General features: G+C 43.6%; 3 protein-coding genes and 1 pseudogene across 3 annotated transcripts; 1 reads left to right on the forward strand and 3 right to left on the reverse strand.

The window, feature by feature from the left end:
- Positions 1–666: 666 nt before the first annotated feature.
- LOC120801810 (trace amine-associated receptor 13c-like) lies at positions 667–1,784 on the reverse strand. The gene is made up of 2 exons (XM_040149067.1): positions 1,621–1,784; positions 667–1,468 (listed from the first exon to the last, which is right to left on the reverse strand). The coding sequence occupies exons 1-2, from the start codon at positions 1,782–1,784 to the stop codon at positions 667–669; spliced, it is 966 nt and encodes a 321-aa protein (XP_040005001.1).
- A 1,307-nt stretch (positions 1,785–3,091) lies between these two features.
- Positions 3,092–8,329, reverse strand: LOC120801690 (annotated as a pseudogene).
- Positions 8,330–10,047: 1,718 nt separating this feature from the next.
- LOC120801692 (trace amine-associated receptor 13c-like) lies at positions 10,048–11,282 on the reverse strand. Its single transcript, XM_040148868.1, has 2 exons — positions 11,107–11,282; positions 10,048–10,879 (listed from the first exon to the last, which is right to left on the reverse strand). The coding sequence occupies exons 1-2, from the start codon at positions 11,280–11,282 to the stop codon at positions 10,048–10,050; spliced, it is 1,008 nt and encodes a 335-aa protein (XP_040004802.1).
- A 1,830-nt stretch (positions 11,283–13,112) lies between these two features.
- LOC120801693 (trace amine-associated receptor 13c-like) lies at positions 13,113–14,276 on the forward strand. Its single transcript, XM_040148869.1, has 2 exons — positions 13,113–13,288; positions 13,460–14,276. The coding sequence occupies exons 1-2, from the start codon at positions 13,113–13,115 to the stop codon at positions 14,274–14,276; spliced, it is 993 nt and encodes a 330-aa protein (XP_040004803.1).
- The last annotated feature ends 834 nt before the right edge of the window (positions 14,277–15,110 follow it).

The raw sequence follows: 15,110 nt of genomic DNA on the forward strand, positions 1-15,110 counted from the left end.
GCCAGATATGAAGAGGGCCTAAGTCGACTGACCTTTACATATTAAAAGAAAAATAAGGACCACTTCATAAAATGAAAATCCCTGCATTGCTGTAACAGAAGTGTGTTATCAAAAAGGTAATAAATTGTGAGGAGAGAAATATTTATTAAAAAGTTGTTAAAGAGTATTGTCTGACAAACCATAATAAAGTTTTACTGATATGAACCAATAGTGTGCTTGCCCGTGACTGTACAAACAGTGCGAGTCAATTTGACCAACAACATAATGGATGTAATTTTTTTTTTTTTTAAATAATAGGATTTTTAATAAAGGAAATTAACAAACTCCTTTGAGCAGCTTACATCTGTTGTACTCTTTCTAGAAACATGCATGTAATGTATAGGAATCACACATTATAATATAAAAAGCAGGGTACATAAGTCAAATCACTGCAATGGGATTATGATATTCATCATTCATTAATAATCTAAATACCCATAACTTTAAAGTCAATTTCACCGACTTCACAACAAGAGAGGAAGCATAGAAACTACTAATGTGAAAGTGCCAATGAATAGCAGAGGGTAATGCAGATTGTCATTTAAATGGCTGATTCCACGTTTACATGTCCGAACACATTTCCTCAACACAGTAAAGGCCTTATTTCAGTGTCTCCACAGTGTCTCCTTACAGGATCTTGGCCTCACTGGAGCCTGGCTTCAGCACTTGAAGGGTAACAATGAGTTTAATAGATTTTCTAAACCAGGGATAGAAAAGGGCATAGATCACAGGGTTTAGACAGGAGTTGAAATAGTACACATATATTACAAATGCAGCAGATAAAGGATTGAGTAAGGTGTCCTGGCCTGTAAGTGTGAAACAGTAATATGGGCAGAGACATATTAGAAACACGACTACAACCACACCAAGAGTCCTGGCTGCTTTCAGCTCAGATTTCTTGGCAGTTACTTTCACTGAACGCCGCAGTGCGACGGCTGCAACGTGAGAGCGCATGGCACGAGCCTGGGACACAGCCACCACAAACACTCTCAGATACAGAACTATGATGACGGAAATGGGAATAATGAAGGTCAGAATAAGATCTGCAACTTGTTCAATAAAATTTGCCATAATCACACACTCTCCAGCACAGGAATTGTGCGTGTTATCCTTGATCTGCATGCTGAGAAAAAAAAGAGAACAGATCCAACACAGACAAACACTGATCTGAACCCTTTTCACAGTGACTTTGGTGGGGTAATGCAGAGGGTCACAAATGGACACATAGCGGTCAACAGATAAGAGAACCATGGTTCCTACCGAGGAAGACGTAACAATGAAGCCTAAAACATAATTCAGAATACACATGAGGTCACTGAGGAACCAGCAGCCGTCTAATACCAAAATGTGAAAGAACATGAGGAGCCCCACGAAGAAATCTGAGACAGACAGAGAGAGGAGGAGGAAGCTGGTGGGGGTGTGGAGCTGCCTGTGGAGAGCAACATCTTATCATTATTTGTAGTATCAATTATCAGTCCAACAGATAAAAACAGCATTTTTACAAAGTTATTGATTCTCTTACAATCATTTTTTGTTCCTGTAAAGCTACCAGTGTTAAAAACAGATGAAAGATGTGGTTACTTGAAGTGGGAGATGGAGATGATGACCAGCAGGTTGAGAGTCACGGTGAGCAGAGAGATGAAGGAGAGTATAATATAAATAAGCGCAGAGTCGGAGTGAGGACGCTTTGGCTTCCTGCAGGAGGTGTTGAGTTGTGGGAAGCAGAGTTCAGCTCCCTCCATCATCAGAGAGAGAGGAGGAGAGGAGAGGCGGCGGAGCTCTGGCAACTTTCTGACCAAAGCTCTGTGTCATATAACTTATCCAGCTCTATGTTCCCTCCTCTGACAGTCTCCCGTTACTTAGAAACAAATGTCCCTCCTCCCTTGCTCTGGGCATCATCGTCCTTAGTCCCTCTGCTGGTGTGTGATTTAAAAAAAACACAAAGCTCATGTAATCTTCCGACACATTTTATGTTTTGTATTAATTATACAATGTCGTAAAACAGTATCATAAAACAGTGTTGTTGTTAAAGCCACACGCTAACCGGCTGCTAGCCATAGCCTTATATTTACTGGACAGATATGCGAGATCGGTATTGATCTTCTCATCAACGCAAAATTAAACAAGCACACTTCCCAAAATTTCTAACTGTCGCGTTATGCCTGCAGCAAACCTGAAGATTAGCTGAATCCTAAAAAGACTGGACAACCTACACATAAAACATTGTTTCCAGAAACTCACACAACTTTTTTTAGGCAAAATGGCTTTGTTCGCCACAGTGCGGACACCTCTGTCCCCTGGCAGGACAGGCTGGGCTGCAGGTGGGGTGCGAGTCCGGTGGGTTGGTGTGCCCTAGCACCTGGCCAAGTTCACCTCAGGGACGGGGACCTTGAGTTTGGAGGAAGCAGGTGACGGCCCTACAGTGTGCATCATCAGCATGGGCTGGGAGGGCGGGGGTCAAGATATTAATCTAGCCGTATATTCGGTCTGGAAAGCTATTTTCCACAGCCTTTGCCAGAGTTAGTTTGTTAGGGGGACATCAGCAGTTTCTCTCTGACCTTTGGGTTATTAGTGTGTTCAAACGGCTGGTCTCTTATCAGCTTATCCTCCAATAACCCACACTTACAGAGGCCAGCCGAGTCCCTCAGGTGCGCCAAAATCCACTGTCCCTCGCTGCCCAGGATATGGTTCAGCATGCTTTTTTGCGCTCGTTGTTAGCGTCTGCTAGTCCTACAGCCGCTATGAACATTTCAAATGGGACCTGGCTATACTCTGGCTGTAGCACAAAGCAGAAAGAATTAGGCCTTTGATTGCATTATCCCTGAGTTTAACTTAAAAAAAAAACACAAAACTCGTATAGTATTCCACTTCATTTTATATTTATCATACATCATTATAATAAAAGAACATAAAGCATACAGCATGTTTGGTGTTGTTAAAGCCACAGGCTGAGGGTTGCAAGTTTTAACGTCAAGCAATTCCCACATTGTTCGCAAGACCTTGCGTTTTTGTCCAAATCTTGTCAGAGGAATGCTTGCAAATAGCTGCAAATTCAGTCCTTTTTCCTTTCCAGCAAAACTGTACAGAAACACAATGGGACTGTCACCAATGGCACTAAGGGACGCCCGGCAGACCAGTGTGGGTGTCTCATTACATCAACATGTGCTAGCATAGATTCACAGCAAAAGATGAGTGATCATAGACTTTTCATCAGGGCAAAGCCAAAAACAGGAGTAATTTAGTGTCGTGAGCTTGCTGGTTGGCCCGAGTCTCCGTGAAAACCGAGGAAGATCACAAAATCCAAGTCATGGTTAGTTGTTAATCCTTCTGCAATACAGAACTGTCTTCTCCAAAATGGCAGAGAAATTTAAAAAAATTCAATATCACAAAGGTGAAAACAGAGGTATTCTTTGTTAGCTCATGGAAAACTGATGACTGGTTTTCACAGCACAGCGATGACCTGGACTTTTGCACTGATGCTATTAATCAGCAGGAGAGTTGCACTCACTCAATAAGTCCATGCCAAGTGGATGCAGGCAGGGTTTTCGTCCAAAGCAACTGACGCTATCCATAGAAAATATCTTGCTTCTTGTGCAGATGTATTATATAACTATTAACATGTTTATTTACGCATTTACATGAATATATTCAGGAAGTGGGCATATCGGAGTGCACGTATTACCCTGCCTGACACGCAGCTCCACTCTGCAGTGCCAGTACACGTCACCAGTGTTGCCAGAGAACTGGAATTTGTTGAAGGAGAAGTAGTTGGATGTTGCCCGTCCACTGCCTTCCACCTTCACGGTGTGGTCAGCAGGGCTAGGGCAGCTGCTCAAAGGCAGGAAGGCAGACATGACAGGGAGTGGGCGGCAACAACAAAGACAGGTTTGATCGCCATGAGCGTGTCTTTGTGTCTCACCCTTTGATGATGAGGTCCTATCCCAGGCTTCCTCTTGGCGAAGGCCGATCGGTTGCCCTGCAGGGGCCGGTCACCACAACAACCGTTTTTTCATCCAGCCCATCCGCCTTCAGCTCTACCCAGATTTTCTCATCCAGTTGAATGTCACCGCTTGACTGCATAGGTTGAATGCGGTCGGGGCTGGTGTCGGCCTTCATGGTGAGACTGTAATACCATTCTCCAGAAACAACCTGCTGGATCGCAGAGCTGGAACGCAAACACGTAATTCAGCTGTCTTCCACTCACACACGTCCAAACTACACTAGGCTTCAGTCCGCACTCAAAAACCAAGTTAAGCTCAAGTTGCCTTCTCTTGGTAACAAAGACGTGACACCTCTGGAACTACATACTCCATACCTGTGTTTGAGGTTGATACCAAAGCTCTCGACATCCAGCTGACTGTAAAAGCAGGGGAGGTCAATATCCACCAGGCCGCGACGGTGGATTAGGCCGAACGTGGAGCTGTTCCGTGTCATGATGGTGTTCTTGTCGATAATTTGGCTGTTGTTTGCCTACGAGGACACGTGCACACAGACATCATTACTGCACATTCAGGTGCACCTAACAGTTCATTCATTTTTAGATTCTTCTGAATAAATATAAAAGATTTAGGCTGCAGCAGTTACTGTAGATTATTATTATATTATAATATTATACTAAACAAGGTACCCACCGTGACCACTGTACCACAAGGGTTGCTACTGTCAAAGTTGAATGTCGCCATGTGGGTCAGGTTGTCCATTTCACCTTTGCAGGCCTGGTCATTGAGGTGTAAGACAGAGTAGTCGATGCCTTTGTCCTCCAAGACACATTTAGCCAGTGTTATCGAAGCAGACTTCTGCCCGCAGACCGTTGGCTCGCCTGAACACCCATTACAAAACATTAAGACGATTTAGCCTTTGTCCAAACAACTCATAACAGCACGAATGCAAAAGTGCACAACGTTGAAAAACATCTATTAGGTGGATTATCATTTTCTTAAAGGACTCTGATTTCTGAAATTCTTTAACATTAATTCTTAATGTGATGAAATGCATGAAAAAAGATTGTGAAGATTAATAGCTCAGACTTAAAATTATTTTGTGGAAAACTCTACATTGAGCCTAATGAAGTTTACATGCAAGCCAAATAAACACACCGGCTGTAGTCTGTAAAATAAAAATAAGAATAGGAGCTATATTTTCTACCATTAAAGCTTAAAATATTGCACTTTTTTACTGAGTGCAATGGAAGAGCACAGCAGTAACCAAATGCGACTTGATTTTTAATAAAAGTAAAGTATTGGACCAATATCATCTATTCTGCTCCTCTCGCTGTGAGATCTGTGAATGCACCAGTTGTTCCATAAATCTGAAAAATCTCTACCTCTGAGAAATCCATCCAGACTGTTGAGAGACTGTTGACTGTTGTTTCAGAGCTGACTCACCAAAGGTGCCTGTCGATTTGTACCCGGCCCGGCAGAGGCAGCGAGTTTCCCCACCTTGGCTCTTCTCACCACAGAACTCGTGAGCACTGCAGAACCTGTCCTGACAGAAGTCCTGAGGGGAAAGCAGCTGCAAACGCACACAGAAACGGAACTTTGTTGGAATACTCAACATTTTAAAATGAATCAAAAATTGCTGATGAGAAAAACAACGATCCGTTCCATAGAAGGTTGTAGCAAAGGTTCTCGAGATTCATTTATATTAGGGTGGATAATGTTTCACTTCTAGTCCTGAGCTTTCCAGGTGCATCGTGAGCGCAAGTTTGCAAAACCCAGTCTTACCTTAACTTAGATCTTCCTTCTCATTTTGAAACATAACAGGAGATCTTTGACCTCCATCCCTCCACCATGACGTCACTGTGGTGGCTTCAGGCTCTGGCGTAGGCCTCCAGGAACCAGCATTTGAGACCATCCACTAGAGGGTATTTGCATGACTTTTGTGTGCAGGCAGTTGTGAAGGGCGGTGGGTCGGTGCATGCTGCAAGCAGGGAAGGGAGCCTGCTTCAGGAGATGACACCTGTTCCAGCGCTGCAAAGAAGGAAAATGGGACATTAAAGACCATGTGACGAGGAAAGTAAGGCTCAAGACGAGGTGATATTCCTGATAGCATTGTGTGCATTTAAGTAGATATTTGAGTTTTCGTGTTTAGGATGCAAATCTATTCAGCTTAAAAGAACCTACCACATGAAAAATGTGGTGAAGGAAAGCGTAATCTGTGTTTACAGCCGTCGGCGCTTACCATTCACTCGTGGCGTTGCAGTCGGTTGTACTGTCAGCAGCAGTCGTCATACTGTGTCTCACAGCTGTGAGGCAACAAACAACGTAAGATAAAAGACTGGACAGCAACGTTTTACAAATGCGGAGCAGGAGTCCATGGGACGTTGTGTTTGAGGTCTTACCCGGTGGCTCTGTGTTCAGAGACCTTCTCTTCACTTTAAGTCCTGCTGGAAATGCCACATAAACCATGCGCAGGTGCTCCACTTGGTCCTGGCCAGTTTTATGCTTTGCTGCACTGGTTAATGCTGGACGAATTTGACACCACACATAATTCCCAACATGGCTCTGCCCACCTTCAACCTGAGCAGAGATCCAATCAGCCGGAATGACTGAAAACACCTATGTGGGTGTAAAAGACCACTAATGTCTTTTATCGTCTCATCTGAAAGGAGATAGCTGCTATTGTCAAGGAAAACAATTCCGACTATATTTACTTCACTGAATATGTGAAGCAATATCTTTGTATCAGGGAGAGCAGAGGAATATGGTGTGAGCCGCAGTTTCTGTGGTTACCTTTAGCCTTAGGGGTTCAGGTTGCGTGTACCTGTCAGTGCGGTGGAGCCATCACAGAGGACGGAAATTGTGTAGTTGGAGGCTACAATCTTAGCAGTCCCTGCTGCCTTGTCCTCAAAGACCTCCACACCGTGGACCACCTGAGCCGTGGTGTTGAGCAACAGCACTTTGTCGTTCAGCTTCATCACAGCAGAGGAGCTAAGTGGACGAGACACAAACTCCGACACCACAAATTCACGAGGACGCTGCGCTCACACACACAGTACAGGCTGTTTTTTGCCGAGGCCTCTGGGATTTCATTCAACATGATTGTGGTTGTTTGCAATGACGATAATAACATAAATGAACAACAATTCCTCACATTTGCTGTTGCAGTTTAGTTGCACCGAAACATAATTTGTAGGAGACGGGGTTGAATGACGGCATTTTTTTTTTTTATCATGATCATCTCTGTGCAGATATCAGGCTGCGTGTCTGTCCACAACCTCTGCTCATTTGAATCTGTGCCTGTTTATCAATAGGACCAAAAAACTGAGCAATGAACTTTGGGTCTGAGCCCGTATTATTTTATTCTTGCTAAATGTAAGGCCTTGCTGTGTACAGTCCACATTACAGGCTATAGTACAGTACAGTGTGGTTGTGTGTGTATGAAATTGTGTTGTCCGACTGTCTGCCTGTGTGTTTACATCTCTACACCCTGCACGTATACAATATAAACCAGGCTTTTGCGCCAAACATGTCTCTGAATTATTTCTCTCTGTCTTTCTCCGTCTTTGGCTAAATGCAGTGGTAGCAGTCCCCACAGGCTACTGTAGGGGCCCGTGGCCCCCTCAATCAGCCACTGCTTAGAGTGCACTGAACAGTGGGTAACTTACCCGAACTCTGCTACCCTGTTCCAGAGAGACTTGAACACCTGCTCTGTCCAGCTGCGGTATCACACGGTCCAAAAAATCTAACGTCTTTACGGCTTCTTTCCTGGGACTAATGAGGACCTCATCAGAGCGAACCCAGGGCGGTCCGGGACCGAGCGGAGGCAGGGAGGGACAGATACAAACAGAAAATATCACCGTCGGGGATATGGGTATAGACTGAAACACTGGCGGCACTCGAGACCAAATAAGCAAAATAAAACAAAAATCAGAAAATAAAGGAGAAATGATAATAATGTGTGGTGTGAAAAATGTATATAAGAATTATATCTATTTTGATGGCACAGTGCACATTCATCTTTTTGTCATTATGATTGTAATTATGATTGAGTTTCATGTGAAAAAATGCACTGCCCCCAAGCTGTTAGCTGTTTAAAAGTATAATCATTTGCTGTCCTTGTACTTCAGCCATCTCTATTTGAGATGCCGTTTCATCCACCACTGATGGGGCTTTAAAAACAGTGTGATCCAAGAGTGAAAGGGTCAAAGACAAATGTTATTTGCAGCCCTTCTACTTGTAGACGAAGAAATCTCTTCTCAGAACTCTTCTCGGAGACGTTTCAAGCAGCGTTGCATTCACTTTGGGCGTGTTACCTGCTGCTTGTCAGCTTGCAAGGGACAGCCACACATATTGCTGTGAGCTTGGCAAAATACCTGCTAACAAACTTGTTTAGTCACAAGAAACCAATACGTGGTTGGTGCTTTTATGTGGCATGTGGCCACTACTCAGCTGCTCGTCAACTTCGACTACTCGTCTGATACCTACTATTTGTTGAACCTTATATTGAAGTTAACAATTCAAAATTGTGAATTAAGGTGCGTTTACGTATGTAAGTTCACCACGACAGACATATCTATACAGGATGCATCGATGATCGGTGGTGGAGCAATTCCTTCTAAATCCTGCCTGAGTTTCCCTCAGGACAGAATTATCTACACAAAACTTGCATAACCTTGCATTCAACACATTCGTGAACAGTTTACCCAGACAACTCATACGCGCGATGCCTCTGTAATTGTTGCAGTGCCCAGTGTCACCTTTCTAAGCACCCAGTCTTCAGGGATAACAGCCGAGTCCAGAATTTTGTCACACAAACAGACATACGGGGGCATAAAAACTGCAGTGATTTTAATATAATCATTCAAGCCTCAGTAGATTCCTGCTGCTTTTACTGATTTTAGTTTTAGAATTAGCTGCGCTCGTGTTTAGTAAAACTAGCATGTACTGTCAAAAATGTGTGGTCAGCTTAAAAAAAACGTCAGACAATCTTTTAAAATGCTCGTGAAAGTCTTTGGGCAGCATTGGACAATGTGTTACCGTAACTAAATCCAGCATCGTCCATTAAAGCTTTGGGTTTTTAGACCTTTAGACTCATCAACTCTCCACTACATTTCTTTCTGTAGGCTGTCCATGCTTTATATAACCCTGCATTCAGCACTAACCACATTCCTATGCATGTTATGAATTTTCTCAACTTTAGTATTCTTGTCTTTTTTGTCTGTATTCCTTGTTAAACTACACTGCTTTTTTTACAGGATGTCAGGGTAACGTCATCTTCGCACTACTGATCTTTAATACCGCAAACCTCCTTCGCTATTTCATCCACTGACAGGTCACACAACAGTTAATCCACCTTGTCGAGCTGTTTCCTATAAACTCATCTGTTTTTTCCTTTTTGTTTTTTTTAATTTACCTGTTTCTTTGTGTTTGTGTGTGTGAGCTTTAGCTGATTCGTTGCTGTTAGTTGAATAGTTAGTAGGATCAAAGTTAAAAGGCAACACTTTAGTTTAAATCACCATGTTCAGCATTTATAAGCAGTGTCTAAAAACATCTCACAAATGCCTTAGAACACATTATAATGTAGTTGTAAGCAGATATAAGTTTCTATAAACAAGCTGGCTAAACAGTTCAACAATTAATTATCAGACTGTGTGTTCTTTAGTTATTAGTTATGTTTACAGTATACTTTGCTGATAGCGACTTAAATAAATGCCATCGTATAAACTACTCATTATTAATGTTATGTTGTCATTAAGAGTGACATACATTGCCACTCACTATAATGCAGTTGTAAGTAGACATTCGTGTTTTTTCATGTGTTTGTTAACTGCTGTCATTTCCCCCGTGAAACACCCATAAGTGGAGTTCCATGTATGAACAGAAAGTAAATGACAATATAGAAAAACACAGATGTAATAATATAAACACATGGCTTCACAGAATTGTTGACAAATAATTTACATTAATAGACACCTAAAATGTCCTCAAAGCTGTGAAAGCCACAAAACATATTTTATATTTGTCCAGCCTTCGTTCCGTCTCCACGGAAAAGGTGTCATGTCATCGACTACACATTCTCTCCCCTTATTACGTTGGCCTCACAGGAGCCAGGCTGGAGTATCTTAAATGTAACGATGAGCTTGACAGATTTCAGAAACCAGGGGTAACAAAAGGCATAGATCACCGGGTTTAGACAGGAGTTCAGATAGAACAGCCAGATCTCTGAGGGCACTGATGTGACATCAAACAAAGTGTTCTGGCCCACAAGAGAGGAACAGTAATATGGGCAATGGCATGTCAGGAACACGACTACCACAACGCCGAGAATCCTGGCTGCCTTCATCTCAGATTTCTGAGCGAGCACGGTCCCCGAACGTTGAAATGTGACGGCCATAATGTGAGAGCGCATGGCACGAGCCTGGGACACAGCCACCACAAACACTCTCAGATACAGAACTATGATGACAGCGACAGGAGCAATAAAGGTCAAAATAAGGTCGGCAACCCCTGCGATGTAGTTAATGACAACCACACACTCTCCGGAGCAGGAGTTATACCTGCCGGGCTGTCGGAAGTTATCCTGCAGGATGAGACTGTTGTACAGAGCAGAACAGACCCAACAAAGGCAAGTACAGATTGTAACTCCTCTCACAGTGACTTTGGTGGGGTAGCGCAGGGGGTCACAAATGGCCACATAGCGGTCAACAGCTATGAGAACCATGGTTCCTACTGAGGCGGAGGTGGTGATGTAGTCTAAGACGCCATACAGAACACACATGTGGTCACTGAGAAGCCAGCAGCCGTCTGCGAGGAGAATCTGAAAAGTCATGAGGAGCCCCACGGAGAAATCTGAGACGGCCAGAGAGAGGAGGAGGAGGTTGGTGGGGGTGTGGAGCTTCCTGGGTTGAAAGAGGAACATCATATGTATAATTGTTTGTACAGTGGTAGAAGCAATAGCATGATCCTATTTAGCAGATATAACCCAAAGGAAAAACTTTAACAAAAACAGTGTTTAAAATTATGAATCAACACATCATCAGATCGGAAATTTTCTATTTTCTGTGCCATGAACCATCGCTTTCCGTACATCCATCCCTTTCAGAAACGGATTAAATGTTTTTGCTACTTAAAGTGGGAGATGGAGATGAGGACCAGCAGGTTGAGAGCTGCAGTGAGAAGAGCGATGGCGGACAGCAGGACGTAAATTAGAACAGCCACAGTGTGAGGGCTCTTTTGCTTCCTGCAGGAGGTGTTGAGGAGTTGTGGAAAGCAGAGCTGAGTTTCTTCCAGGATCTCCATCATCGGAGCAGAAGCAGCCTTGTGACCGAACCTTTCTGTCATACAGCTGATTTATCTCTTTTCTGCACGTCATCCACTTGGCCGTCCTGCCCTACCACACCTTTTTTTTCTTTCTATCAAAATGAAGCCCCTCCTCCCTATCTTGCCTGCTGCAGGTATCATTTTGAGGGAATCTTTAACCATTGAATTATGCCAGATTCGTCACAGTTTCAGTCGAATGGTGCAAAACGAAAAGGCCAAGTCTACAACAGGCCAACAGAAGCACAGAAGGGATGCATAGTATAAAACTAGTTTACAGACCCAGTCCAGCACAACCAACTGGGATGTCCGCCCTGGGGGAGAGCAGGTCATGGCCAATCTTCTGGGCCACTGTGTCTCGTATCACTGTCCCGACTGCTGGCAAAAGCGGCATGCTTGCATCGGGTTGCTCTTGCCCAGCTCGGCCTACGAAGCATCCACGGGGACGCATAATCAGGGATAAGACACCAGCAGATATAAATCTAAGGACCAAATGTGCAACAAAAACAAACAAATGCAACTCTGGCGTGATCAGCGGTGTTGCTTTGGATTGCATTACATTGAAGGGTGTTTCTAATGTTTTGTCATTTCCTTTACATTCATAAGGGGGGTAGAATAGCAGACGCACCTCTCAGCAACGCAAATCAAACCTCAACTAGCTTTTTATCAAACTGTTAAGTCAGTGTATATCCTCGATGTATTAAACTCACACTTGTCAAAGTTTGTCAAAAACATCCACACAGTTACTGGTTTCAGTCAACGTGACACACCAAAGTAAGAGCAACTCACCGTTGCCTACTTTGTTCTTGTGCTTTGGCAGGGTGAAGTAGTTATACAGAAATACACATATCCTATTGTATCTAATATTATCATCTCATATCATATCATATATGTTGCTCTCTGTTTCATAAAACTAGCTGTCTCATGCAGGATTATTTTTATAAACAGTGTTCTCCCTATACTTATTTAAATTGTATTTATTTCCATGCAATGACACTTGAAAATAAGAATATTTTCAGTCAGGCCTTTGGGGTGACATGTCAAAGACATTGAGTGTTTAGGATTAAAAACCTGTTTTTCTTACACATCCGGTGGAGTTGCTAAGATAAGCCAGGGCAGCCTCTCTCCCCACACACGTCCTTTGAACCTGGTAGGGTCGCCCAAGGCAAACCGGGCCCCGGCTTATGGGTCAGACTGACAGTGATTCCGAAACCCTTACGAGATCGCAACTTCAGGACGGAGCTATCTTGCCCAGAAGAAGGGGACCGGGGGCCTCACCTGGAGACAGCCATGGGTATCTACTGTATAATACCTGGCGCTGGCTGCTGCCTTGTGGGCCCACCGCCTACTCAGCTGAAAGTAAGGGTCCGGTGTGGCCCCCTGGGCAGCGAGCAAAGGCATGGGCCTTGGCATTTACATCGTGAGCTGGGTGTACTATTTAACAAAAGCTGCGCTCCTTCTCCCAGCCTCATGTCCTGGTCACGGCTGTCCCAAAAAGAAAGTAGCGGCTGTGTTGTGCTTCGCTGTCCACCAGCACAGAACAATGGTGACCACTGTTGCGTGTTTAGAAGGCAGGAGACTAGGGGAAGGTGAGATGAAATAGAGGGAAAAGCCTGATGATGAAAGAAGACGAAGATGGGAGAAGTAATTAAAGAAGGGAGAGGTTCGGTCACTGCTACTGAAAGAAAACTGTCACCAGAGGGGAAGAGGGAGGGGGGGGGGGGGGGGCGTGGAGAGATAAATCAGTTATGTGACAGAGAGCTTCAGGCAGAAATCTGACGGAGCTCAGCAGCTCCGTGTCTCCTCCTCTTTCCGATGATGACAACCCTCGAAGATGCCGAACTCTGCTTTCCACAACTCCTCAACTCCTCCTGCAGGAAGACCCTGCTTCCTCACTCCGTATCCATTCTCAATTACACCATTCTGTCGTCCATGTGTCTGCTCACCGCGACTCTCAACCTGCTGGTCATCATCTCCATCTCCCACTTCAAGTAACCACATCTTTGATCAGTTTATAACACGGGTAACTGTACGGATAGAAAGGGTCCATGGAACAGATCATAAAAATGACTAGATTTTAGAAAATTGCCATGTTTTAAATAATGTTTTTATGTTTCAGTCATGGCTTTATTCTGCATGTATGTTGCTCTCTCCCTCCACAGGCAGCTCCACACCCCCACCAACGTCCTCCTCCTCTCTCTGTCTGTCTCAGATTTCTTCGTTGGCCTCCTCGTGTCCTTTCAAATTATGCTCTTAGACGGCTGCTGGCTCCTCAGTGACCTCGTGTGTGTTCTGTATTATGTTTTTGACTACATCATTACCTCTGCCTCGATAGGAACCATGGTGCTCATATCTGTTGACCGCTATGTGGCCATTTGTGACCCTCTGCATTACCCCACCAAAGTCACTGTGAAAAGAGCTCAGATCAGTGTTTGTCTGTGTTGGACATGTTCTGCTCTCTGTCACAGTTTGTTGCTGAGGGATAACTTCCGACAACCCGGCAGGTATAACTCCTGCTCCGGAGAGTGTGTGGTTGTTATTGGGTATGTTGCCGGACTCGCTGATCTGTTTTTGTCTTTTATTGCTCCTGTCACTGTCATCATAGTTCTGTATCTGAGAGTTTTTGTGGTGGCTGTGTCCCAGGCTCGTGCCATGCGCTCTCACGTTGCAGCCGTCGCACTGTGGCGTTCATTGAAAGTAACTGCCAAGAAATCTGAGATGAAAGCAGCCAGGACTCTTGGTGTTGTCGTAGTTGTGTTTTTATTATGTCTCTGCCCATATTTTTGTGTTGCACTTACAGAGCAGGAAACGTTACTTAATGCTTCATCTGCCGCATTCGTAATATGTCTGTTCTATTTCAACTCCTGTCTAAACCCTGTGATCTATGCCTTTTTCTATCCCTGGTTTAGAAAATCTATTAAACTCATTGTTACCCTTCAAGTGCTGAAGCCAGGCTCCAGTGAGGCCAAGATAGCATAGACTGGAGCCACTGAATCTTGAGACACATTGTAAATAAACTAATAAATAAACATAACACATGATTTGTTTCCAGAAAAAACATTGAGTTTGTATGGATCATGCTGCTTGTAAAATTTACATGTATTGCAAATATGCACAGTTGACACATTGTGGAAGTACGGGGCAGAGGAGGAAATGGACTGTTTAAAAGCACATCTTGAACATAATAACACCTGTACCATAGTAGCCTACAAACATTAAATGTTAGAATAGTTGGAATAAATATTATACATATGCCATTCCTTTGGGCAGATTATTTTTGAATTACTTATGGATTATCTAGTTCAATTTCTGATCAATATGCTCAGGAAAGGGACCCAAGACACAGACACAGACACATACACCCTGGGCACCTAGACGCCTTGACTTCATGTCACCAAAGATTCATCAAACTTGGTTCACTGATTGTTTTCAAAATCACATATCCTTAACTGCACTGAAGTATGCGAAAGACAGAAGTGTGTGTGTGTGTGTGTGTGTGTGTGTGTGTGTGTGCGCGCGTGCGTGGGTGTGTGTGGGTTTACATGGTAGTATTTAAATCAATCGTAAATCAATGTAGGGAATAAGAAAGTATGATGAAACCAGGTACTGTTTTCAATAATAATAGTAGAACAATAAAAAATACGAAGAGCTCGGCTGGATTTTTAATGCACTGCCCCTAGTTAGAATCATTTTTTGTTGCTTATTGATAGAGACTGATATTTAAATCTTCCCAACAAAGAGCCCCGTTCTTTACTGCCTTACTTTAGACTGATGTTGAATTCCAGTGTCTTTTTAGGAGAATACCAACTGTAA

This window comes from Xiphias gladius, chromosome 16, assembly GCF_016859285.1.
Source record: "Xiphias gladius isolate SHS-SW01 ecotype Sanya breed wild chromosome 16, ASM1685928v1, whole genome shotgun sequence".
Taxonomy (NCBI): domain Eukaryota; kingdom Metazoa; phylum Chordata; class Actinopteri; order Istiophoriformes; family Xiphiidae; genus Xiphias; species Xiphias gladius.

Bases quoted from the DNA above. Each gene is read 5' to 3' on its own strand.
- LOC120801693 (XM_040148869.1), top strand. From the start codon at position 13,113: ATGATGACAACCCTCGAAGATGCCGAACTCTGCTTTCCACAACTCCTC. The intron at 13,289-13,459 runs GTAACCACATCT...CTCCCTCCACAG, and splicing joins ATCTCCATCTCCCACTTCAA to GCAGCTCCACACCCCCACCA.
- LOC120801810 (XM_040149067.1), bottom strand. From the start codon at position 1,784: ATGATGGAGGGAGCTGAACTCTGCTTCCCACAACTCAACACCTCCTGC. The intron at 1,469-1,620 runs GTAACCACATCT...TGCTCTCCACAG, and splicing joins ATCTCCATCTCCCACTTCAA to GCAGCTCCACACCCCCACCA.
- LOC120801692 (XM_040148868.1), bottom strand. From the start codon at position 11,282: ATGATGGAGATCCTGGAAGAAACTCAGCTCTGCTTTCCACAACTCCTC. The intron at 10,880-11,106 runs GTAGCAAAAACA...CTTTCAACCCAG, and splicing joins ATCTCCATCTCCCACTTTAA to GAAGCTCCACACCCCCACCA.